The sequence below is a fragment of the Apodemus sylvaticus genome, chromosome 10 (genome assembly GCF_947179515.1).
Source record: "Apodemus sylvaticus chromosome 10, mApoSyl1.1, whole genome shotgun sequence".
NCBI lineage: Eukaryota > Metazoa > Chordata > Mammalia > Rodentia > Muridae > Apodemus > Apodemus sylvaticus.
In genome coordinates this window covers 54926551-54952916 of record NC_067481.1, presented here as the reverse complement: position 1 = coordinate 54952916, position 26366 = coordinate 54926551, and the positions used below count along the sequence as shown (strand labels likewise).

Here is a 26366-nt window from a genome sequence, read left to right as displayed (position 1 = left end):
AAGCAGGTGGATCTTTGTGAGTTCGAGACCAGCCGGGTCTACAAATCAAGTTTCAGGATAGCCAGGGCTACACACAGAGAAACCTGGTCTTGAAAACAAGCAAGCAAGCAACAAGAGAAAAGCCTTTCCCCTCCCCTTGTTCTTTCCTTCCCGTTCTTCCTGAGAAAGCAGGGGTCTCGGGGTCACCAGGGTGTAGCCCTGTTCTGTCACTCCAACCTCCCAGACTCCAAGCTTATGTCTCCTACCTTCACACAGAATGTTAAAATGACCTGTGTGTCACCCGCCACTCCTGCCAACTCTGCACACCAAGCCACGGCTTGCCAGGAAAACTGAGTCTGGCCCGAGGACGCTGTCTGCACTCACCCCAGCCTCTCCCGGGCTGTATACAGCCCGTAATTTGGTGTTCACCGAAGACAGTTCCGAAGGGGCCAGGCACTTACATTCATGACCCTGTCGATGCGCCGCCGAAGGATCCGCACCCAGTGGGCCTGCCCGGAATACTGAGCCATGTACGGCTCCAGGTACGGCCATTTCTTGTTCAGCTCCCGGTTCACCAGGGCGAGTTCACTGTTGAACAGCATGTAGAGGTCCACGGCCTTCTTCTCATAGGTTCGCATGATGGCCTAAGCAACAAGAGGACGTCGTGCTCCGTGGAGGGGGTTTTCTTGGTCCTGACCCCAGAAGAACCTCTCACCCCCACACAGCAGCGGGTACACTCTCCACAGATGTGGAAGGCGGGGAATCGGAAAGAGGGAAATAAGAAAATGTGGTGGGAAGGACACACGTGCGGGCAGGCCCTCGAGGTGGGGGCCTCGCACCTCCCGAGTAGCCAGCCTGTGGAAAGTATCCAAGAGCAGCACTCCGTGCTCTACATCCCGGACCAACTCAAAGGCAGAGGTGATCAGATTCTGGGTCATCACCTCCAGGTCCTTGATACCACCACGGAATCTGCAAGGTCAGAAAGGCACAGGGAAGTATCAGTGCCCTGGCCTGCCTCTGCCTCCCGACTGCGTCCCTAATGCCCTGAGTATCAACTTCCCTCAGGCACGCTGCTTCAAATCCTGAAGCCTCTAGATAATGCTAGGAGACAGAGTCCTTAGACTTCCGGATAAGGAGGCACAGGCATCCACTCTGGAACCAGGAACCCACCCTCCCCTTTGCTCTCGTCCCTCCCCACCCGTAAGCAGTTCCCACAGCCTTCAACTTGCGATCTTCCTCCTTCTTCCACCCCAAATCCTGGCATTTCCGTGGTCGGTCTCCTCGGGGCACAGAGCCTCCCAGCCTGGCCCCCCAGTGCAGCCTGAGTTCCTCACTTGTTGTAGTCTTCATGCCAAGAGGTGTTCTTCACATCCAGGATGCCTCCACGCACGGCTCGCAGCGTTTGCAGATTTTTATGAAAGATGTCCTCGATTTCTAGCAAGTTTCGTGTAATCTGTGGCCCCTGGGCACCAAAGAAGCATGGAAGGGGACCTTGCTTGCCGTCTTCCCAACGGGCAAAATGGTACTGACACTCGCATACCTAAAAAGAGGTCAGGGTGTGAAGACTCCTGCAGGGCACCCAGGCCCCTTGAGAGCTCTGATTTACCTTCAAATGTCCATGAAAACTAGAGTCATCTGGATGGAGGAGAACACTGGGGTGGATTTGGGCTGCAGAATGAAACGTGAGATGCCTGGTAAAAGCCGAGAAGAAAGAAGCCAAGGGTGGAAGGCCCACACCTCTGCAGAGAGAGACGCCACCAAGCCAACGTCCTGCTTTAGACTCTCAAGCAGAGCCTCAGTCCCCACACGCTTGGCTCCCACAGGGGATTTGGGGGCCTGTTCTTAGCATTGATTTTTCCCACCTTGGCAGTCTTTCCTACCTCAATGAGGTCTTTGCAGCGCTGCACAAAGGCATCTACTTGAGCAAATATGCTAGTCTGGTCCAGAACCCAGCCCCGATTGGAGAACCTACGCAGGGGAGAAGATGGGCTGAATCCACAAAGGCGAGCCGCTGAAGACCAGTCTGCCCTCAAAACCTCCCTGTGTGAGCCTGGGTTCAGAAAGGAGACCCTGAGGAGTCGTTTCCCTGAACCCTGAGAGGAGAGACCAGAGGTGAGCAGAACATCAGAGGACACAGTCCCAACTTTCAGAAGGTGGCTTTTCAGACCGTATGATCGTGGGAGGGCTACTTGAGGTTCCTGCACGAGGCTAGAAGGAAACCACGGGGCTAGGAGCCAGAACATCTGCATTTAAACAGATCCTTAGCTGGGGGGTAGAGACTCCCAAGTCTAGAAAAACATATAGCCCACAAAAGGGGAAGGCTTGCAGAGAGTCAGAGTCCCCCCCTCGCCCCGTCCCGCCCCCGTGCGGGAGCGTCAAGGGTGTTGGACACGCGATGCCAGGGCTGTCCTACTGGGTGTGCATCTGCACGGCGCGCAGGTAGTGCTCTTTCCAAGCGTGGCAACAGGCAATGCAGCCCTGCAGGTCCTTCTTGCTGGAAGAGACGTAGCCCTCAAAGATTCGGTCCAAAGAGATGGAGTGGCAGCATAAGCGGATGATCTCGTTGCTCATCTGCAGAGACGGCACCGTCCTCTGCTCAGCCTTCTTCCCACCACTCCATTCTCCGACCTCCGTAACTCTGCTCAGGTCTAGGGCTCCTGACTTGGTCCGTGGGACGCTCCTTGTTGTGATCTTTGCTCTGCCCTCAGACCTGCTCTGAACATCTGGCTTCAGCATGCCCTCTACCGCCCTCTGTCTCCCCGGACAAACTGTCTTGATCATGCTGCTTGGGAAACGGAGCTCCTTCCCATACCCCACTGCAAACTCCATTTTGAAAAAGGCGAAGAGGGCTGCTCTCTGAAGTCTATCCTTGCTGCCCTTCCTGGGCTCGCTGCCACTTTCTCTCTGAGACCCGCACCCTGCTGCAGGTTCCTCAGGCCCATCTCTAAAATCTGAAAGGCAGGCCAGTACGGCCTGTCCACCTCACATCTGCCAGGGAATCTGAGCCCTGCCGGCTTGGCGCTGCCGCCCCCACCTTCCGGAACAGGGCGGTCAGCCTTTCCCGGGTGTTGTAGTGGGGCGAGTTGACCCAGATGATTCGGATGAGACTGATGAGCTTGGGGAGCTTCTCCGAGATGTCCTTAGGCTTCATGAAGGCCAACTCCTGGTAGGGTTCCCTCAGGATCGACAAGAAAGTCAGGTTGGACTGAGCTTGTCGAGAGCCATCCTAGCCACAAAGAGAAACCAGGAGTACTGTTATCCATGTGGGAGAAAAACAGATGTAAGGGCCGAAGAGACGGCTCAGTTGATAAGGGGCTTGCTGTTGTGCACACATGAGGACCTGAATTCAGATTGCCAACATCCATATATTGCTGAGCACAGTGGCCTGTGTCCCTAATCCCAGCACTGGCCTGGTGGGAAAGGACAAGGCAGGTCCCTGGAGCTTGCTGCCTCAGTGACACTAGCCAATAGGTCAGGGTCAGTGAGAGACCTGTCTAAAATATAACACGGAGCTGGAGAGACTGCCCAGCAGTTAGAAGCACTGCTGCTTTTGCAGAAGACCTATATCTCTTCCCATGGCCACCTGACAGTTCACAACCATCTGTAATTCCAGTTCTGTGGGATACAATGCCCTCTTCTGGCTTCCTTGGGCATTGCATGCATGTGGTAGACAGACATTCAGGCAAAACACCCATGTACGTAAAATAAATGAATAAATTTTTTTTTAAATTAAGTTCCCAGCAGAGGGAACTTAATTTAAAACTCGGGAGGCAGAGGCAGGGGGATCTCTGAGTTTAGGGCCAGACTGTGTCTACAGAGAGTTTCAGAACAGCCAGAGATACACAGAGAGACCCTGTCTCTAAAAAACAAAAATAAAATAAAATAGAATGAAGAATGACTGAGGATGATAGCCAGTTTTCTCCTCTGGCTTGCACATGTGCACACACATATGTACACACACATGTGTGTACACCACACACACATGAACATGTGTATAAACCACACACACTCACCCACATAAACATGTATATAAACCACACACATATGTACATACCCAAATGAACATGTATATAAACCACATAAACACATGTACACATATCCACATCAATATGTGTATAGACCACACACACACACACACACACACACCAAAAAAAAACCAAACAAACAAACAAAAAAACAGATTCAGCTTTTCCACCCATCTTCATCTTCCAGGCAACCTCCCCCAACAACTCCTCTCCACGAATTATCATTTCAGAACCAGAGTTTGCACATTCACTTGCTTTTTAAAAATAGTTATTTTTGCTGAGTGGTGGTGGTGGTGGTGGTGGTGGTGGTGGTGGTGGTCACACGCCTTTAATCCCAGTGCTCTGGAGGCAGAGGCAGGCAGATTTCTGAGTTCGAGGCCAGCCTGGTCTACAGAGTGAGTTCCAGGACAGCCAGGGCTACAGAGAAACCCTGTCTCGAAGAAAAAATAGTTATTTTTATGTGTGTGGGTGTTTTGGCTGCATGTTTGCCTACATATGACACGCTGTGCCTTACGAGGCTAGAGGAGAGTTGGATCTCTTGGAACTGGAGTTACAGATGGCTCTGAGGTGCCATGTGGGTGCTGGGAACTGATACTCTTGCGCTCTGAGCCATCCCTCCAGCCCCCAACTTGCTTTTTCTGAGACAGGGTCCCACATAGTCTAGGCTGGCATCAAATTAACTATGAAGCCAGGGATGACCTTGAATTTCTGAGCCTCCACCATGAGTGCTAGGATTACAGTTACAAACCACTGTGCCCTGTTTATTCCTTGCTGGGAACTGACCCCAGGCTCCCAGGCATGCTTTGCAAGCCCCCTTCCCCCCCATTCCCCCCACCATCCCTACTCCCACCCCCAGCCCTTCTGTGCAACTTCCAATGAAGGCTCCAGGCTGGGAATTCCCTAAACCCAGGTCTGGTGCCTGTTCCAATTAAATGAAGAACGCTGTACAGAGTGGAGGTTCAGAGCTGTTGGCTAACTGCCTGGGTGTCACCCCTCTCCCACACCCACTCAGGTCACCCAGTCCCCTTACTGTCTCAATGAGGGTTTAGGCTTCCCCAGCTATTACAGCTCAATTCCTTCAATGTCTGGTTGAAATTCTACCTGGGAAGAAAGGTCCTGAGGAAGATCACTCACCTCCTGGGGGACGCAGTACCAACACAATCGGCTTGCCACGGGAAATGTAGTTTTGAAACTCTCCTGACTACACAAGCTTATCCTTGGCTCTGCACACTCTTTGGGCCCTCTTTTACCTAAACTCTATTTTCTCAGCTGCACTGGAGTGCTGGGCTCACTGTGGGGACCACCCTCTCCTCACTGACTAATTGGATGTCTTCCTACCTAAACGTCCAGCTGCTTGGGGACCTTTATACACTACTCATGTGTCCTCGAAGCCCACAGTGCCCGGGCGGTCTGTGCACTGTGTGAGAGTTGCCTGCCTCCCTCCTCTTGCCCCCACCCCAGCCACCACCCGCCGGCGTTGTGATCCACCCGGGGCCTCTGATCCACTCAACCTGGATCTGCTGGGCAAGCTTCCTGAAGGGCGCTAAGTAGGACGACTTGGCCAGGAACAGGATGGACTCAATGTGCTTCACGCCCTGCTTCACCAGCTGCTTGCTGATGCCCGACAGGTCCATGCAGCGGTTGTGCCAGAACTCGATCTCTTCCAAAGGTCCTAGGTTCTCTCCTGTCTCCACAGACTCCTGGGCGCTCAGCACTTCCTTGATCTGCCTTGTCCAGTGGATCATGGAGGCTGCAGTGGAGAAGAGGGGTCCCTCCTGTGTTTCCTTTTCTGCTTCCCAGTTGTGTGACCTCCTCACCAGCTCCTCTCTCAGCAGCTGGAGCTGCCTTCCTTCCCCACTCCCACCCCCTGGCCCCAGACACCTGCCACTCACTCTCCAGCCGCTGTACCAGCTCCTTGTCCTTTATCACCACCTCGGGGTCCATCTTTATGGCCTCTGCGGGGATGTACAGGACGGTGTGACCCTCCAGCTTGTACCGAGTATCTAAGAAAGGAACAGGAAAATTCCAAGGGTGAGCTTCACTGCCTCTGTATAAATTATGATGGATGACAGTTGGTGGTGGGTGGGGAGTATAGCCAACTCTGCGTAGCCATAGGCTTCCCGACTTCGTGTCCACAATTAAGAAAGAACTCCACTGTTTTCGGTTCTGTTCTTAGAGGGTCTCGTGTATCCTAAGCACGTGCCAACGGTGCAGAAACCGGACGCCAACCTTCGGGGAAGGCGATTCTCTCCCTCAGCCGTGGGTGTCTGAGGAAGGACCTTAGATTGTCAGACTTACTGGACCCACCAAGTCATCTCACCTGCCCCCCAGAATTCTTTACAAATTACATCTGTATTGAGTGAGTCCTCTTGTCATTATCCCCTAAGCAATAGGACACCTGATGACACTGTATTGAGGCAGAAAGGATTTGAAGGACTCGGGGTGGGTATAGGTACCCGTGCAGTTGGGGCACCTCCTTCTAAGTGTGGCACCACCTTCTAGTCCTTTTTTTTTTTTTCAAGACAGGGTTTCTCTGTGTAGCCCTGGCTGTCCTGGAACTCACTCTGTAGACCTGGCTGGCTTCAAACTCAGAAATCTGCCTGCCTCTGCCTCCCAAGTGCTGGGATTAAAGGTGTGCGCCACCACCGCTAGGCATGGCACCGCCTCCTAAGAGGCTTGAATGTCCTCAGAGTGGAGGGAGAGTCCTAAAACCAACTCCTTACAGATACCAAAGATAGCACATGCACTTCAGGAGAGCGCACAGAGTGACTGTGACTCAGACTTCGTTGGTGTGTCGAGCAGAAATAACAGACGCTAAGGGGCAAAGCTCCAGGAGGTCTGTTAGGAAATTACCATAAAATCTTTTCACTGTCTGCACCATGTCCTCCGAAATACACACAAGTTCCCCCCCACCCCACCCCCATCGCTTATATGTCTCCTTATGCTACGTGTACGCTTAGCAATCTCCAATTATGGGTTTGAGCAGGTCTGAACAAGTTCTCTGTTAGAAAAGTGAATCTAAATTAGAAGGCAAATTTTTGCAACACTATATTTAGCATTGACCAAGGCTTTGTTTAGCAGGGCTGTGGATCAAACCTAAGACATCAGGCATGTTAAGCAAATGTTCTACCTACAAAGCCCCCCTTTAGCAACTAGTCTCTTGTTTATTTTTTTTAACCTTTATTTATGTGCATTGGTATTTTACCTACATGTATATCTATATGAAAGTGTCAGTCAGATATAGGAGTTACAGACAGTTGTAAGCTTCCATGTGGGTTCTGGGATTTGAACCCAGGTCTTCTGGAAAAGCACTCAGTGCTGTTAACAGCTTAGCCATCTCTCCAGCCCCTAGTGACTGGTCTTTGCTTTTCAATGATACTCAAGATGTTCTTCTTTGTTGTTGTTGTTGTTGTTGTTGTTTTGGGTTTTGTTGTTCTGTTTTGTTTGAACTTAGCCTGAAAACTCACACAGAAACCCACAAGCCTCTGGCCTCCAGAGGACTGGGATTAAACTAAGAATTACTACACCAGGCCCTCTGAGTAGGTCTTATTATTAGGAAATTCTTTGTATTATGACACATTTGTATGAAGAGGCATCGGAGACCAAACTAAAGAACAGACATTGGTCAGAAGTAGCTTTTTCTGTTTGTAATATTTTTAGGCTTATTTAATGTGTATGAATGTTTTGCTTACATGAATGTATGTGTACCGTGTATGTGCCTGGTACCTATGGATATGGGAAAAGGGCATTAAATATCCTGGAACAGGAGTTACAAACACATATGAGTGTCATGTGGGTGCTGGACATCAAACCTGAGTCCTCTGCAAGGTCAACAAGTGTTCTTAACCACTGAGCCATTTCTCCAGCCCTTGTTTTGTTGGTGGTGGTTTTTGGTTGGTTGGTTGGTTGGTTTTTTGAGACTGAGCCTCACTTTGTAGCTCTGCCTGTCCTGGGACTTACTATGTAGACCAGACTGGCCTTGAACTCATGGAGATCTGCCTGCCTCTTCTCTAGAGCACTAGAATTCATGGTGTGCACCACTTCCTGTGCCCAGCTTCCTTGTTTTGTTTTTTAAGGCAGGATCTATGTGGTCCATACTGACCGTAAGCCCAAAAGCCTCCTGCCTCAGTTCCTCTTGGATGCCAGCGAACTTTTAGTCTTTAAGTCAATTTGGGTTTTTTTTGAGGGTCTCATGTAGTCCAAGATCACCTTGAATTTCTGATCTTCCTGATTTCAGCTGCTTCTTGGGTGCTAGAATCACAGATGCCCGCCACATCTGCCTCCACTGTCTGCTGCTGTTCTGGGTCTCCTATATCCTAAGCTAGTCTCAAACTCACTAGGTAGCTAAGAAGGACTTGAAATTTCTGATCTTCCTGCCTCTACTTCCTGAGTGTTGGGATTACAAATGTGTGCACAATCCCCCGGGGTTACAGAATGCTGGGATTCAAACCCACAGTTCTGTGCATGCTAGACCAGCATTCTAGCAGCTAAGCTATATCCCAGCCCAAGTCAGGAAACACGGAAGCAAGACGCTTGTGTGCACACATATTAAACACTTCCAGCTGGGCGGTGGTGGTGCACACCTTTAATCCCAGCACTTGGGAGGCAGAGGCAGGTGGATTTCTGAGTTCAAGGACAGCCTGGTCTACAGAGTGAGTTCCAGGACAGTCAGGGCTATACAGAGAAACCGTCTCGAAAAACAACAACAACAACAACAACAACAAAAAACACATACCTATGGGTGGTATGCACGGAGAGATTTCATTCCTAAGAGTCTTTTAAAGGCTAGGAATAGAACGTGCCAGGTGGCACATGCCTTTAATCCCAGTGGGGGGGGTGGACCTGGGGGGCACAAGTCTGTGAATTCAAGGCCAGGTTGTCTACAAGGTGAGTTCCAGGACAGCCATGGTTGCACAGAGAAACCCTGTCTCAAAAAGCCAACCAAAACAAAGCGAAACAAAGAAAGCAATCACTTAGCTAGTATACATGAAGCCCGGGGTTTGATCTTCAGCGCTGAAAAGAAATACTTTTGATATTTTAACATGAATGTTAATAATAGAGTTGGTGGTGTGGATCTGTGGCAGAGTTGTGCATACACGAGGCCTTACCCACCACCAGGAGAAATGGTACTGATGAGATGAATTCCCAACTGCCTCACACCCCCAGCATGGAGAAGCTGGCCATGCCAGCCTCTTGCTTACCCGTCAGAGAGGCCAGAAACCGATGCAGGTGTGAAACAAAATGATTCCGGATGCTCTCAGGCCAAGACTTGTTCATAAAAATCTGAGGGACGTAGACACCGCTGAGCAGCCGGAGCAGAGCTGGGATGTAGGCGCCCCGCACTGTCCCGTACTGCACAGCATCCTCAAAGTTCTCCGGGGTGATGGAAACTGGTGCTTGTCGAATGAAGTACACAATCTGATTCTGCGTCTGCAGGCAAGAGATCAGAGTTCAGTCTCCAGGATGCCCGAAGGCGAAGGCGGCTGAGGCTCCCTCCTGAGAGCCAGGCTGAGCTCTGTGATGTCCCAACCTGTTCTTCCTTGATTCCACAGATGTACAGGGAACGGATAAAACGTACGACTCTATTTTGTTCAACTTGAACTAAGAGGCTAATGTAGCGTGTCTAGCACATAGCACATGATCAATAAATGTGTTGGCTGAGTGGGTAAATGGACAGGGTAGAATGGATATTTTATTTCAGCCATGGGAAAAGCAGGGAGAAATAAGAGATCCAGGAGGAAGATTGCGAGTAAGAATTATCTCGGCAGTCGGTGGTGGCACGCACCTTTAATCCCAGCACTCTGGTAGCAGAGGCAGGTGGATCTCTGTGAGTTCGATGCCAGCCTGATCTACCTGGTAAGTTCCTGGATAGGCAGGGCTGTTACACAGAGAAATTTTGTCTCAAAAAAATAAACAAATGAAAAGTAAAAGAAATAAAATTTTTCTAGGATTTCTCATTTCAGATTTTTATTTTCAGGGTCTCAAATTGTCCTAGAAGTCACTAAGGAGCTGAGGGAAAACCTGAACTGAGTGCCACGCCTGCAGCTCTGGAGCAAGGCCACACACAAGCTTCACACTTTGCACCTTTCCCCTGACGGTCATTTAGCATTCGGTTTCACCTGTGGCGAGTGCTGCTGCAGCCCACATTCACAAGTCTGTAGTTTTTCTCACTTATAAGACAAAACCAAAAAAGAAAGGTTTTGCTCCAGTATTTGTCACAGAGATGAAAATGTTTGGCCAACACACATAGAGATAACAGGGAATCCCTTTTTAAGACGTTTCACATCTAAATTTGTTTGAATTTAGTAGAATAAGAAGAAACTGGAGCCAGGCAGTGGTGGCGCACACCTGTAATCCCAGCACTTGGGAGGTAGAGGCAGGCAGATTTCTGAGTTCGAGGCCATCCTGGTCTACAGAGTGAGTTCCAGGACAGCCAGGACTATACAGAGAAACCCTGTTTCAGGAAAAAACCAAATTCAAAAAACAAAAAACTAAAAAAACAAACAAACAAACTAACAAACAAACAAAAAAAGAAACTGAAGTTGAGAAGTTGATAGAAGGATTGTTAAGCTTCATATAAATGTCTCTCCCCAGAGACATCTCAAAATGATCCTTTGTTGTGGTGGTGGTGGTTGTTGTTGTTTTTCCAGTGCTGGGAACTGATTTCTGAACCTCATATATCCTAAGTATGAGCTTTACTATTAAAACACATTGCTACCCAATTTTCTCTATTTTATATCCTGATGATCATGGTGATGGTGATGATGATAGTGTGTGTGTGTGTGTGTGTGTGTGTAGACGTGCATGAGAAGTGGGGGGGGAGAGAGAGACACAAGGAGGAAGAAGGAAAGAGAGAGGGAGAGAGGGAGAGAGATTGAGAGAGAGAGAGAGAGCACAAGAGTGTGTACGTCTGTCCCAGCATCCATGTGGAGGTGAGAACATCTTTGGGGAGCCGATTCTCTCCTTCCACCGAGGATTCAGGGAACGGACACTCATTGTTCGGCTTCTGTAGAAAATACCACGACCTACTGAACCACATCATGGCCCTCAACTGTGTGCATGTGCGCATGTGCGATTTTTTTTTTTTTGAAACAAGGTCTCAGCTGTGAATCCACGATTGCAGAAATTCTGCCTCTGCTTTCCAGTGGCTGCCACTGCAGACCTGGGCCACCACCCCCACCCAGCTCTTTCAGTTTTTATTTTCAAAAAAGTCCAACCCGTAGAAAATTTCCAAGAAAAATAAAGTTAACAAAATATCCTTGCCTCCTAGATTCAATGTCAGCACTTCACCTGTCTGCTCCCTCTTTACACGTGGGCCTTTGTTAGCTGCGGACATCCAGGCACCACACCCTTAATACTTGGCCTGTATCTTGTAAAAATACCTAACACTGTCATTATGGTAATAGAAAAATGTACCTAATACAATATTGTCCATATTTAGCTTTCTCCAGTTGTCCTGATATTATTTATAGCCGGATCTCTTCCTCTCCATCCATCTCCAGCCCAGGACCATCCGTGGTAACGACTTATTTTGTTGTTGTTGTTGTTGCTATTTGCCTTTTGTTTCTCTTCTGAAATAGGGTCTCACTATGTAAGCCCTGGCTGGGCTAGAATACATCACTACATAAATTAGGATGGCCTTCAACTCACAGGATGCCCCTGCCTCTCCCTCGCAAATGCTGAAGTTAAAGGCATGTACCACCATGTCTAGCCTCGTGTGTGTGTGTGTGTGTGTGTGTGTGTGTGTGTGTGTGTGTATGTGTGGTGTTTGAGGTGAATTTTTGTTTGTTTGTTTGTTTGTTTAGGGTTTTTGGGGTGTGGACAGAGTTTTATATTCAGTCTGGCCTTGAACTCCTAATCCTCTGTCTCCCACATCCTCCTTTCAACAACTCTCCATTCTTTGCTTTCGTGTGTGTGTGTGTGTGTGTGTGTGTGTGCGCGCGCGCGCGCGCAGGCTCTCAATCCTCCTGTTTTAGGGACAGGATCAGGAGCATGCACACCATGCCCAGCTCTCCTTTATGTCGTACTATCCATCGCACTAACAATCAAGCCAGATGTTTTCAAATGTCCCTTCATTTGGATTTATCTGAATGCTTGTTATTAGGCTGAAGCTAAATGTTCTCGGTAGAATGTCACAATGTTCCCCAGCACTGGCATCCTTACATTTCAGTGCTGAAACTAAACTGCACACCAACATTAACCGTGAGAGGCCATCGGTAAGCAGCAACAGCGCGTCTTCCCCACTCCTAAACGGTCCTTTTGCATCTCAGGAAAAGTCTTTGTATGTCCTAGGTCCGCACTGTGTGGCTGTCTACGCACGCAGCCCGGCCGTGCCCATCCCTCCAGTCTACTGAGTCTCTCTAATTGCATTAATGTGTCCGGCCTTTCCTTTCACATGAACTGCGGCTGCCTCAGCCTTGTGCTCAGGCAGTGACGGGTTTTCAACCACAGCTATTCAGGTCCCCGCCATTTCTCATCTGGTTTTGTAGCACGCTGTTTTATCCGCTCCCTAAGATCCGTGCCCCCCCCCTTTCATCTCCCTCCACCTTTTATCATCTCGTCTGCCTTTTTAAGAGACTGAATCCGTGTTCGTATCGGGTTGCGCTGTCGCGCTGTTGTGAGGAGCCTCCTCCTTCTCCCTCCTGTATGCGCTTTGTTCTTTTTTTTTTTTCCCTTTGTCCGTGGTATAACACACCCGCCGTTGCCATGCAATTTCACCCCATTTTGCTCGTGCCTGAGCAGCTTTGACAATTCACTCTTTGGCTCTAGCACACTGTGGGCGACTTCTTGATGTCCCACTGGGAGAAACCAGTTTATTTTGCCTCTTGAAGGTAAAGCGAAAGGATTAGGTATTTTATGTTGTATTCACTTTTCTGTAGCCTGAGAGACTTATATGAGGAGGGGCAAGTGGTTAATGCTAATTTAAGGCAATAGCAAATCTTTGTTAAATCACAAACCTCTTGGGAGAGGTTGGGAATGCTCCAAGGTTGCCCCCAGCCAAGTGCGGGCAAGGAGGGACTTGGGGCTTCAGGTCCCATCTAGTGCTCACACCTGTTTGTAAAATTCACTCGATGCGATTATGCGATTATGCCTTTCCCCTGTGGATCCTCCATGCTGCTGCCTTCACGTTTGCAGGTTTTTCTCTTTGCCCCTTTTATCAGAAACTGGGTCATGGACTTGGCCTCCGTGCCCCGCCCCGCATGGCAAGAGGAGATACTCAGAGTCTAAAGTCAAGATGCAGAGAGACATGAATCTTTTTCCCCTTTCTGTGCTGGGGATGGGGTGCAGGGCCTCGTGAAGGTCCCACTGAGCTGCTGTGAGTAGTCATGTTTTAAAGGAAGTTTAAACTAGCCACCCTAACCAGGAGAATATGGTAAACTCTGTCATCTGCTGCTGTAGCAGGCTAAAGGATCTCTCTCTTTTTAAAATTTTATTTATTTTAATAAATATGTGAGTACACTGTCTTCAGAGACACCAGAAGAGGACATTGGATCTTGTTACAGATGGCTGTGAGCCACCCTGTGGTTGCTGGGAATTGAACTCAGGACCTCTGGAAGAGCAGTCAGTGCTCTTAACCTCTGAGCCATCTCTCCAGCCCACTGATGTCTATTTTTATACATCCTTTAATGTTATTCATCATTTATACTCCTGACCTAGTATTAACTGTTTTAATTACTATAGTTTAATAAGCAATTCTTCTTCATTATTACTGTTATAAACAATGCTTTCTTCATTATTACTGTTGATATTTTTATTGCATATATATGCAATATATATGGGGGGTTGGTTTTTTGAGAAAGGGTTTCTCTGTGTAGCCCTTGCTGTCCTGGACCTCACTCAGTACACTAGGCTGGCTTCGAAATCATAGAGATCCACCTGCCTTCCACCTTCTACCTCCTGAGTGCTGGGATGAAAGGTATATACCATAACCTCCCAGCATATAGATAGGTAGATAGATATAGATATAGATATAGACATAGATATAGATAAAAACAGTGGTTTCTAAGATAGGGTTTCATACGTCCAGGCCAGTCTTGAACTTGCAGTAAAGCCAAGGAAATGTTTGAACTTCTGATCCCCCTGTCTCCAGCTCCCAATACTTAGATTGACAGGCTTGGACCAACCAACTACAGACTTTCCTTCATGCTAGATGAGCGTCCTGCCATGTAACCAGTATCACTGGCTGCACTGAAAGGTTTAATCATAGTTGGAGAGATGGCTCAGAGCTTCCAGAGGTCCTGAGTTTGATTCCCAGCAACCACATGGTGGCTCACAGCCATCTGTAATGAGATCTGGAGCCCTCTTCTGGCCTGCAGGCATAGAGGCAGGTAAATGCTGTATACATAAGAAATAAATTAAAAAAAAAAAAAAGTTTTTATCCAAGGAAGCCAGCCAATCATGGTGGCAATGCTTGGAACCCCAGCACTTCTGAGGCTGAACCAAGAGGTCTAGAAGTTCTGGGCCATCCTGGGCTACATATTGAGCACTGATACATATGAGAGGTCAGCCAGGTAAACAAAGCAAGACTCTGTCTCAACAACACAAAAAAGGGAATCTAGAGATGTGGTTTTGGGTACTCTAAATTAAATTAAGTTAAAATGATGCATGGAGACACACATCTACGGCCCCAGCCACTCAGGAAGCGCCGGGAAAAGGAGCCCTGAATTCAAGGGCAGCCTGAACTACATAGAAAATAGTAAGACGAAGCAGTACTTCTTTGAATGAAATATCGTTGCACTTTAAAACTGCACAGTGAAGCCAGTTGTGGTGGCACACCACGACACCTTTAATCCCAGAGTTCCAGAGGCAGAGGCAGATGGATCTCTGAGTGTAACGCCAGTTCAGTCAAGTCCCAGGACAGCCAGAGCTCTGTTACATAGAGAAACCTTGACTTGAAAAACCAAAGTAATAATAACAATAACAACCATAATATATGGAATGTTGAGCATCGCCTTTCCACTTCTGTATACATGGTCCAACGAGAGCCAAGCAGTGAGACGGTCCCCAGCATTTTATTTTTAAATGTTTCAAATAGACAGAAGAAAATGGGAGAATCAGAGCCAGTGAGATGGCTCAGTAGGTAGTGAGATGGCTCAGTAGGTAGTGAGATGGCTCAGTGGGTAGTGAGATGGCTCAGTAGGTAGTGAGATGGCTCAGTGGGTAGTGAGATGGCTCAGTAGGTAGTGAGATGGCTCAGTGGGTAGTGAGATGGCTCAGTAGGTAGTGAGATGGCTCAGTAGGTAGTGAGATGACTCAGTGGGTAGTGAGATGGCTCAGGAGGTAGTGAGATGGCTCAGGAGGTAGTGAGATGGCTCAGTAGGTAGTGAGATGGCTCAGTGGGTAGTGAGATGGCTCAGTAGGTAGTGAGATGGCTCAGTGGGTAGTGAGATGGCTCAGTGGGTAGTGAGATGGCTCAGTAGGTAGTGAGATGGCTCAGTGGGTAGTGAGATGGCTCAGTGGGTAGTGAGATGGCTCAGCAGGTAGTGAGATGGCTCAGGAGGTAGTGAGATGGCTCAGTAGGTAGTGAGATGGCTCAGCGGGTAGTGAGATGGCTCAGCGGGTAGTGAGATGGCTCAGTGGGTAGTGAGATGGCTCAGTGGGTAGTGAGATGGCTCAGTGGGTAGTGAGATGGCTCAGTAGGTAGTGAGATGGCTCAGTAGGTAGTGAGATGGCTCAGTGGGTAGTGAGATGGCTCAGTGGGTAGTGAGATGGCTCAGTAGGTAGTGAGATGGCTCAGTAGGTAGTGAGATGGCTCAGTAGGTAGTGAGATGGCTCAGGAGGTAGTGAGATGGCTCAGTGGGTAGTGAGATGGCTCAGTAGGTAGTGAGATGGCTCAGTAGGTAGTGAGATGGCTCAGTGGGTAGTGAGATGGCTCAGTGGGTAGTGAGATGGCTCAGTAGGTAGTGAGATGGCTCAGTAGGTAGTGAGATGGCTCAGTAGGTAGTGAGATGGCTCAGTAGGTAGTGAGATGGCTCAGTAGGTAGTGAGATGGCTCAGTGGGTAGTGAGATGGCTCAGTAGGTAGTGAGATGGCTCAGTAGGTAGTGAGATGGCTCAGGAGGTAGTGAGATGGCTCAGTAGGTAGTGAGATGGCTCAGTAGGCAGAGGTGCTGGCTACCACGCCTGCAGACCTGTGACTTCTACATGTTGTCCACACACATGCCATGCATGTACTTGTGTTCATGCTCACACACAATAGAGGATAGATGATAGATAGATAGATAGATAGATAAGTTAATTAATTAAGGGAAGTTTTTAAGTAAAAGAACTATGCGAAGGTGGTACCCATGACCCGCACTCCACCGCTGACTCTTTGCTACACTACTTCCGTTTGCCTTTCCTTACCCAGGCCTCCCTGCCTCGTGTCACCGTCTTTTTCTGTACATCTGTTCCCGGTAGTGTCCCCTACACAGCGGGGTTCCATGAGCCTTGGGCACCTGAGGGACTCAGGACCAGGGAGCTATGTAGCACCTCCGGCTCCAGGACGACTGCCCGGAAAGCAGGGCACCCACCTGCACAGGCATACCCAGCTCCAGCTTCAGCCCAGAGATGGGGTCAATGAAGATGGTGAGGACGGGCACAGTGGGATCCTGGACAAAGTGCTCCAGAACCATGTCGTGCTCCCCCGTCCACGTGGCATCTGCCAGTCCGGTCAGCATAGCTCGTGAGAGGAAGCAAGGCTTCTGTGGAGGACAGAGAGAGGCAGTGCAGTCCGAGCTCCCATCCACAGCTGCAAAGGCTGACATGGGAGACTAGACCAGAAGGCTGGGGAAAACTGAACGATAGGTTTCCGGCTTTTAAAGGAAGGAGGTAATAGAGTCTCCTGACCCAGGGCAGGAAAACTTAATGTGTCACTGGTGCGCCATTATCTTCCCCAAAATATTTCTTCTGCCTGTGGCTGTGGAAACGCAATCCTCTGGCATTCTCAACCTCAGAGGGAAAGATGAATAAAGGGAACAGGTGAGAAGACACCAGCTGGACCAAGGAGCTGGGAGCAGGATGGGGAGGGAGGGGCAGGCACGAGGACCAGCCCCTGGCCTGGGAAGCTGCCCTGCAGGAGACTCCATCAGCAGGTGACTGGCCCAGCAGTTAGGAGACCCCAGGGATGAGAGGAAAACTGCAAAGCGCTAAGGAACAAATTGATTGGGTGGGAAACAAGTTATCCCTGTGAAAACAGTGAGCCCGTTGGAGTCTATGATGTGGAGCAAAGACTCTGGGGACTGCAGGTGCCACCCGATCCTTCCCAGTATCCCTGGACGATGAGAAAGAGGAATCACAAAGTTCCAAAGAAGAGAAAATAGACAATCTTCTAAGCTCTTTCCTGGACAGGATATGGAGGAATCAATGATAGAATACCAAGAGCCCACAAAGTAAAAGACACAGACAGGCCATGCCATCTGTAAATGACATTGTTTTACTTGAAATCAAAGAATATAAATAAAAAATGACAGATATCATTTACTCTCTGTTTTTGTTAATATTTAGTAAATTGATAATCCTCAGTCTAGAAAAGAGCTTTATCGCTGATGTAAGGGCATATTACAATCTGGTTAGGACAACTTCATATTGTGTATTAGAAATATAAGCAATGCCCTTACTATTTCTTGTTAGCTAATTTTCATTTTTAACCTTAATTTTTCATTTTATGAACATGAGTATTTTGTCTGCATGTATGTCTGTGTACCACTTGTGTGCCAGGTGCCCAAGGAGGCCAGTAGAGGGCCGCAGATCTCAGCAAACTGAGTTACAGATAGTTGTGAGCTATGTGGGTACCAGGAATCAAACCCTGGTCCTCTAGAAGAGCAGCCAGGGCACTGAACCACTGAGCCATCTCATCTGTCCAGTCCCAGCCACTCTTAGTGATGCTTTACCTGTACAGAGATGGCGCTTAAAGCAATACTGCACATGTCAGTGTCAGCTTTACGGTATTTCTCACAGTGACAGTATGAGGGCAAAATATGGCAAACAGCAAAATGACCAGAGTAATGGTTTAACTAGGGTGCATGTGTCTAGTGGAACACCAGGCGGCCACTAAAAGTGGTGTTGGGAGAGTGAAGCGAGAGGACGGAAGAGTGAAGGCCCCACTCGGCTGTGCAGCAGGACCCTGACTCACAAAGACTAGAGCTACAGGCCTGCCCGGGCAGAGGCACACTTGTAATCTAGCACTAGGGAATTGGGCAAGAAGACAGCAAGTGAATTTGAGGCTATCCTGGGCTACAGGCTCACTCAAACAACCAACTAAACTATCTAAGAGCAGAGTGTTTGTGTGACGTCTCAGCCTGGGTTTAGGGTCCGACACATGGGGGAGGAGAATATTGTATTTGGCTGGGGCTGGGCCTTTACGCTGCTTCTCCTTCTCTGTTCTCCTCTTGTCGTTTGGCTGTTTGAACAGAATCTTGATGCATAGCCCAGGTTGGTTTTATCCATATAATCCTCCTGCTTCAGCTTCCCAAGGGCTGGGATTGCAAACATGTGCACAGATCTCAGCTGGCACAAGGTTTTTTAGTAGGCAGTTATTAAGTCTCTTTTCCCTTTTCAAAAAACAACAAGGTTGGGGCTGGAGAGATGGCTTAGTGGTTAAGAACACGAGTTGCTCTTCCTGAGTACCACGTGGCAGCTCACAGCTGTCACTAACTCCAGTTCCAGGGAGACCTACATACATGCAGGCAAAATGCTAAAGAACATAAACCAAAAGTAAACACTGAAAAATTTTTCAAAAAAGAACGCAAGGTTGCTACCCCATTCATCTCCCTGCATAATGAAGGGCAAGGTTATGCTTGGAAGAAAAGACAGTATTGAATGTCCATCTCACACAGTGGCTAGGGCAGACTCTACGAAGTCCGCAGTCAAAAGGCAACAGCAGGAAAAAGGACATCTTAGAAATTACTATCCAAGCAGGACATCAACTAACCAACTTGTTCAAGCTGTTCAGATGTCCACGAGTAAGACTGACCCAAGGTTGGGAACAAGAGAGATCATCTCAGAGGCCAGTCCCTTCCCGAGGCCTTGTCCTGGGGAACAGAGGCTCAGATCATCTAACCCATTACTCGTGAACTGGCTTTGGGATGAAGTGAGGGCAAGAGACAGGCTAGAGGATCCCGCCTACATGGCCGGCACTCATGTTTTGATTGCTCAGTCAATGGGAGGACTGATGGGAGGACTGATGGGAGGATTGTGATCCTTTGGGGAAATGCAGACCTACCACGTCCATCGAGGTGTCCAGTTCTTTAGGTACTTCAGGTTCCTCTGGCTCTTGCTCTGGGGAGAATGTCAAAGATAAGAGCCACATTACCCAGCAATCCCACTTCTGGGGCCCACGTGGCTTGAGAGCAAAACTCGTGTGACCTGTTAAAGTCAGCAGCAGCAGCAGCAGTGCTGTTCCCAGTGGGGAGCAGAAATGGGCGAAGGAGCTTCCCCCCAGCCCCCAGGCACATACTTTTAACCCCAGCACTTGGGAGGCAGGGGATGGATGGATAGATAGAGCTACACAGAGAAACCCTGTCCCCTTTAAAAAAAAAAAAAAAAAAGGAAGTGGGCACAGGCTATAGCTCAGTGGTCCGTTAGTTGCGTAGCACACATAAGGCCCTGGGTTCCCTCCCTAGGACTGAGGGAGGAGATGGACGGAAGGAGGGCAGACGGTGCAGGAACAGTCTGTGTCCAGTAAAGCTAGAGCTGGATAAACAAAATATTACAGTGGACTACTAGTCACTGTTAAAAAACGAAAGTAAAGGTTCGCGCTACAACACAGCTGAGCTTTGAAAACTTTATTCCATGAAAAGAAGTCAGACACAAGACAGCACATCATTGTGTGACTCCACCTACGTGAGATGGCCAGCAGAGACCGTCCACAGAGAGACTGTACATGAGTCATCTCAAGATCTGAGGGAGAGCTGCTGGAATCAAGGCTCTCAGCCCAGGGTCAGGTCTTTCCTAGCATATACAAGTATGACAGGATGCTTGAAACTGTTTGTAGTTAGGGTTTGGCTCAGCCTTAGCACACACCTTTAATCCCAAACTAAGAAGGTAAAGTTAAGTTTGTAGAAGGAAGCACCCATGTTTGAAAGTGGTGGCTAACTGAGTGACAAAGTGAAGAATCAGGGAAAAATTTGACAGAACCGTATATGTCCAACTCTCTCGAGAGTTAAGAGCACTGGCTGCTCTTCCAGAGGACTCAGGTTCGAGTCCCAGAACCTACATGGCAGCTCACACCGTCTGTAACAACTTTTTTGTAACTCTAGTTCCAGGGGATCCGAATCCTTCACACAGACATACATGCAGGCAAAACACCAATGCTCTATAAATAAATAAATATATAGGGCTGGAGAGATGGCTCAGTGGTTAAGAGCACTGACTGCTCTTCCGAAGGTCCTGAGTTCAAGTCCCAGCAACCACATGGTGGCTCATAACCATCTGTACTGAGATCTGATGCACTCTTCTAGTGTGTTTGAAGACAGCTACAGTGTACTTAGGTATAATAATAAAGATATAATTTAAAAATAAATAAATATATAAATACACAGGTAGACAGATAGATGAGAAAAAAAGGATACTTTTACATACACACATGCATACACACACATACACATATACATATTGCACTGGTTAGCTTTTTTTATCAACTTGACACAAGCTAGAGTCACCGGGGGAGATGGAATCTTACTTTTAAAAAAAGAAAAAAAAAAGCCTCCAGGGGCTGGAGAGATGGCTCACAGGTTAAGAGCACTGGCTGCTTGTCCGGAGGTCCCAAGTTCGATTCCCAGCAACCACATGGTGGCTCACAACCATCTATAACTCTAGTTCCAGGATGACACTTTCTTCTGACCCCTGTGTATACATGTAGACATATGTCCGAGCAACACCTCCGTAAATAAATAAACAAATAAACAAATAAGCAAGCTGAGCGAGCCGTGGTGAACAGCCAGCGAACATCATTCCCCCACAGCCTGTGCTCTGGTTCCTGCCCCAGGTTCCTGCCCCGCTTGGCACCGCTCAGTGACGGACCCTGTCCTCCCTGGGTTGTTTTTGGCCAGTGTTTTATCACAGCAACAAAAGTCAAACCAAGACACATACATATATATGCATAATACATACATATATTAAATATACATACATATGTATGCACACACGCATACATTAGGAGGAGGACGAGAGGAGGAGAAAGAAGAGGAGGAAGAAAAGAAGGAGATAGATCCAGGAATCACTTAGCACCAATTTGTCAAGGTACTTAAAATGGCTTTCCTTTTTTTAAAAAAAAAAATTACTTATTTTATTTATATGAGTACACACTGTAGCTGTCTTCAGACACACCAGAAGAATGCATCAGATCCCATTACAGATGGTTGCTGGGAATTGAACTCGGGACCTCTGGAAGAGCAGTCAGTGCTCTTAACCACTGAGCCATCCCTCCAGCCCCCAGGTCAAGTTTCTTGAATGTGGGTTGCAACCCCATATGGGACTGCATAACAGAACATGGGCACTGGAAAACTTTGACGAGAGTAAGAGGTTTCTGATGAAAATTAATGTAAAGGGCTGGCAAGAGGGCCCAGTGGGTTCAGGCGTACACTGCCAAGCCTGGTGCTCTGAGTTTCATCTCTGGGACCCACATGGTAGAAGGAGAGAACTGACTCCAACAAGCTGTCCTCTGACCCCACTTAAATACTGTGGCACCTGCACACCACATGCACACTCAGAGAATAAATAAATAACAATAAAATGTAATAAAATCTTTTTTAAAAAATTAAAAAATAGAACTCATAATGAACCTGAGGTACGTCTGGCAGCCATCACCCATCACCCATGCTACATTCTGCAAGTTCTCCATGGCCTTGATCCTAAGCACATAACACACACACACACACTCACACACACACACTCACACACACACTCACACACACACACACACACACTCACACACACTGCACGTACCACCAACACATCGCCAACAAATATCTCCTGAAACACCTCAGCTCAGATTGGAGACTATTGTATGTTATAAGCTGCAGGGTTTTTACTGTACACACCACGTTTTCTGTTCTTATAAAAACATAACGGTTTAATTATAGAAAACAAAGACCTTAATATTTTCCTGGCATCTCTCCTCGGCATGTAAGTATCAAATTAGTGTATCTTTGGATTGTGTTGTATTAACATGTTTGATTTTTAAAATTGCTGTTTGAAATCTCAGAGTGGTAGTGCACATATTTACACGGTCCCAGCGGAGAGAGAGCAGGGGTAGGAGAATCAATTCCAGGCCAGCCTCAGCTGCATAAAATCTCCTTAAAAGCACACACAATAGCACGTGGGAGTCAGGGAATGGTGAGTCATTGTGGGTTCAAGGTCAGTCTCATCTACATAGTGAGTTCCAAACCAGCAAAGGCCACAGAGGGAGGGAGACCCTGTTTCAAAATATACATACACACATACATACATACATACATACATACATCATACATACATACATACACACATATACACATGCACACATGCATACATACATACATGCATAAATACACACATACACACATACGCACATACTTACAAACACGAACTGCTCTTGCAGAGTTTCGTGCCCAGCACATATATCAGATGGCTCACAACTGCCTATAACTCCAGTTTCAGGGACTTTCTATACTCTGGTCTCCTCTGGCACAAGCACGCACATGAACAATACCAATACACACACATGAACAATACCAATACACACACACACACACCGTTAAAAAGAAAATAAATATTAAAAAAAAAAAAAAAGCTGGTGCTAGCAAGATAACTCAGCAGCTAAAAGCATCTGCCCTTAAGCTTAACAATCTGTATTCAGTCCCAGGAACCTGCAGTGGAGGGAGAGATGGCCCTGTACACAGGTGCGGTGTCACTTGTGCACTTACAGAGGAGCACATACGTAAAAACAACAACAATAATGTTAATGGTGTTGTAAGATAACACTAATAAAATACAAATAATGTTAAAGATAGCCGGAGAGCCGGGGAAGTGGTGGTGCATGCCCGTTATCCCAGCACTTGGGAGGCAGAGGCAGGTGGATTTCTGAGTTCAAGGCCACCCTGGTCTACAGAGTGAGTTCCAGGACAGCCAGGGCTATACAGAGAAACCCTGCCTCAAAATAAATAAATAAATAAATAAATAAATAAATAAATAAAGCTATCTGGGGCAAGATGCAGGTAGTTTGGGGGATGAGAAATTAGAATTAGGAGTAGCCTACCATTTAGGTTCTACTCGCCACCAGTCCTCCTCCTGCACGGAGAAGTTGGGGCCCACAGAAGTCCGCCCTTCTCCCACCCCAGGCACCCCACTCTGCCACATCTGCCCTGTGGGGCCCACAAACCTACACTGGTTCTCTGCCTCGGCACTTTCTGCTCATGCTACAGACAGGACAAAACCAGCAGGCTTCCCATCCTTGGGAACTGGAGGGAGGAAGGGGCCAACGAGACAGAACTGAAGGACAGGGGGCCTAGGACGCCCTGCCGGCCAGAAAGGCAGGGTGCGGACAAAGAAGGAACGGAGGAGAGATGGAAAACAATGGCAGATGCTTCACAGCAAGGGGACTGAGCTGAGTCCCTTGGGAGCTAATAGCTTTCCATTTCTCACTCAGGACTGTCCTCTGAGCTATGCGGCCACCATCTTTCTTCTTCAAGAGTTTAGCTGGGCTTGCTTGCAAAACATTACCCCAGCTGGGACTGTTGACCTGTGGCCTTCGCTCTTATAAACAGGGAACTGAGAGGTGGGTCAGGGAAACCTCACCTAAGCATCTCGCCACCTCCTTTACTTGTTTGCCACTCTGCCCTAACTGCATGTATGTGGCCTGAGGGTCTCAGGGTGTACAGATGGAGGAGGGCTAAGAGAGAGAGCGACTCCGTCTATGCAGCTATGGGAAAGCATTATCCCTGCTGACTAAAGACCATCCCCAGATGGAGGCCTCCCACTCCTGTAAGTAATCCCTCACTTACACTCAGTAGGACAGACCACTAAACCCCAGGCTGAACTCTGCAGGCACAAACCTTGGTTTGTGTTAGGACCTTGGAGGGAGACATTGCTTACATCTCCCCAAGGGAAGAGATTTAGCAATGGGAAACCAAGAGGGAAACTAGGCAACCACTGAGATAAACAGGTTTTGTCTTCTCTAATTCGATTGAAACAGAGGCATGCAGTGCCCCCAGATGTGGTGGCACACCCCTTTAACCCCAGCACTGGGAGGCAGAGGCTATGAGTTCAAGGCTACCCTGGTCTACAGAGTGAGTTCCAGGACAGCCAGAGGTACCCTAGAAACCCTGTCTTTGAAACAAAAAGAAAGAGAGAAAGAAAGAGAGAGAGAGAAAGAGAGAGAGAGAAAGAGAAAGAAAAGACATGCAATGCCATAATAGTACACAACATTCATGGATATACGCAGAAAATTAAGCAGTAGTGGAAGATATACCACATGGCAAGACAGCAGTGGCCTCTAAGGAAGGAGGAGACCTGGGGATGGTGTGAGCAGGGATGTGTTATCCTCATGACTGGGGACACTGCCATGGTTTTCTCTTCTGCCTAAAATATGCCTGTGATCCATTACCCACAATGCATGGTGTCAGAAATGCTCTGAAGTCAGAATTGTATGGAGCTTAGAGTGCAGGGCAGAGGGAGAGCCTGTGCTAACCGGGGCAAGATCCTGAGTTCCAGCTCTAGACCAGGACAGAGTAAGATTTAAAGTTGTAACACCGTCTGTGACACGGGGGCTGGGGGTGCAGCCGAGTTAGTGGAGTGTTAGCCTCGAGTGCATGAAGCTCTGGGGTCAGGCTCAGGCTGGCACACACCTGTAATACCAACACTCCCGAAATGGAGGCAGGGGGATGGGTTTGTGTGTCAACTTGATGCAGGCTAGCGTCATCAAGAGGAAGGAGCCTCAGTTGAGGAAATGCCTCCATGAGATCCAGCTGTAAGGCATTTTCTCAATTAGTGATCAATGGAGGCGGGCTCAGACCATTGTGTGTGGTGCCATCCCTAGGCTGGTGGTCCTGGGTTCTTTCAGAAAGCAGGCTGAGCAAGCCAGGGGAAGCAAGCAGGTCGGTAAGCATCAGTCCTCCGTGGTGTCTGCATCAGCTTCTGCCCTTATCTGCTTCTGCCTCTGCATCAGCTTCTGCCTCTAGGATCCTGCCCTGTTTGAGTTCCTATCCTGACTTCCTTCATTGATGAACAAGACTGTGGAAGTGTAAGTCAAATAAACCCTTTCCTCTCCAATTTGCTATTTGGGCATGATGCATCATTGCAGCAACAGAAACCCTAAGACAAACGTCAGCTTTGGCTACAAAGGAGGTTGAAGACCAAGTTGGCTTATATGAGATCCTGTCTCAAAAAACCAAAAGTAATGTAACATTGTTTGGTATGAATCCCTGGCTCCTGTTCCAGAGAGCTCTAGAGCAATATTTAACAACCAACCTTTTATTACTGTATCTCTGCAGTAAAATATATGAATATTTATAGTAAGTGGCTTGAACAGATCATAAATACCTTTATGTCAGCTTAGGTTAGGTTTTGCCACTAAATAAGTTTATATGCCAGACTTTATAGGGGTGGGAACTTGCAAGCTAGAGGTTTCAGGATCTTTTTTTTTTTTTTTTTTTTTTTTTTTTGGATTTGGTTTTATCGAGACAGGGTTTCTCTGTATAGCGTTGGCTGTCCTGGAACTCACTCTGTAGACCAGGCTGGCCTCGAACTCAGAAATCCACCTGCCTCTTCCTCCCAGAGTGCTGGGATTACAGGCGTGTGCCACCACCGCCAGGCTTCAGGATCTTCTTAAATATGTTATCTATGTCACAATGGAAACGGGCACAGAGGAGCCACCATGTGCATGTGGCTGTCAGAGAACAGCTTGCAGGACTCAGTTCTTTTCTTCATTTTTTTTTTTAATTTAATGTTTTCCGGCCCCGCTCGCTGCAGCCATATTTATTTTATGTGGGTCACTGTCACTGTCTTCAGACACTGCAGAGGACAGCATCGGATGCCCATTACAGATGGTTGTGAGCCACCATGTGGTTTCTGGGGATTGAACTCAGGACCTCTGGAAGAGCAGTCAGTGCTCTTAACTGCTGAGCCCATATTGTGTGTTTCTAAAAGACTATTATAGATCCTAGAGTAGGTTCACGGGCCTTTTCCCTAGACCCGCACTTCATCTCCTAACCCTTATTAGTAATATCAGTGAGGATCCAGGAGAGGTGCGGGTCTATAGTCCCGGACTTGGGGAGACTGAAAATGAAAGGTCAAGAATTCGAAGCAAGAGCAAGAGTTCAAAGCCCTCCTGGGATACATAAGAAAACCCCATCTCTCAGTGTGTGTGTGTGTGTGTGTGTGTGTGTGTGTTGCTAGCACACCCACA

At 48.0% G+C, this 26366-nt stretch overlaps 1 protein-coding gene across 1 annotated transcript in view; it reads right to left on the bottom strand.

The window, feature by feature from the left end:
- Positions 1-26366, bottom strand: part of Dnah2 (dynein axonemal heavy chain 2) — a 119487-nt gene that overhangs the window by 89531 nt on the left and 3590 nt on the right. The window contains 10 exon segments of the mRNA XM_052197141.1: positions 441-623; positions 819-948; positions 1314-1519; positions 3014-3205; positions 5516-5754; positions 5897-6007; positions 9206-9434; positions 16516-16686; positions 24651-24710; positions 24712-24821. Coding sequence (XP_052053101.1) covers positions 441-623; positions 819-948; positions 1314-1519; positions 3014-3205; positions 5516-5754; positions 5897-6007; positions 9206-9434; positions 16516-16686; positions 24651-24710; positions 24712-24821 — 1631 coding nt within the window.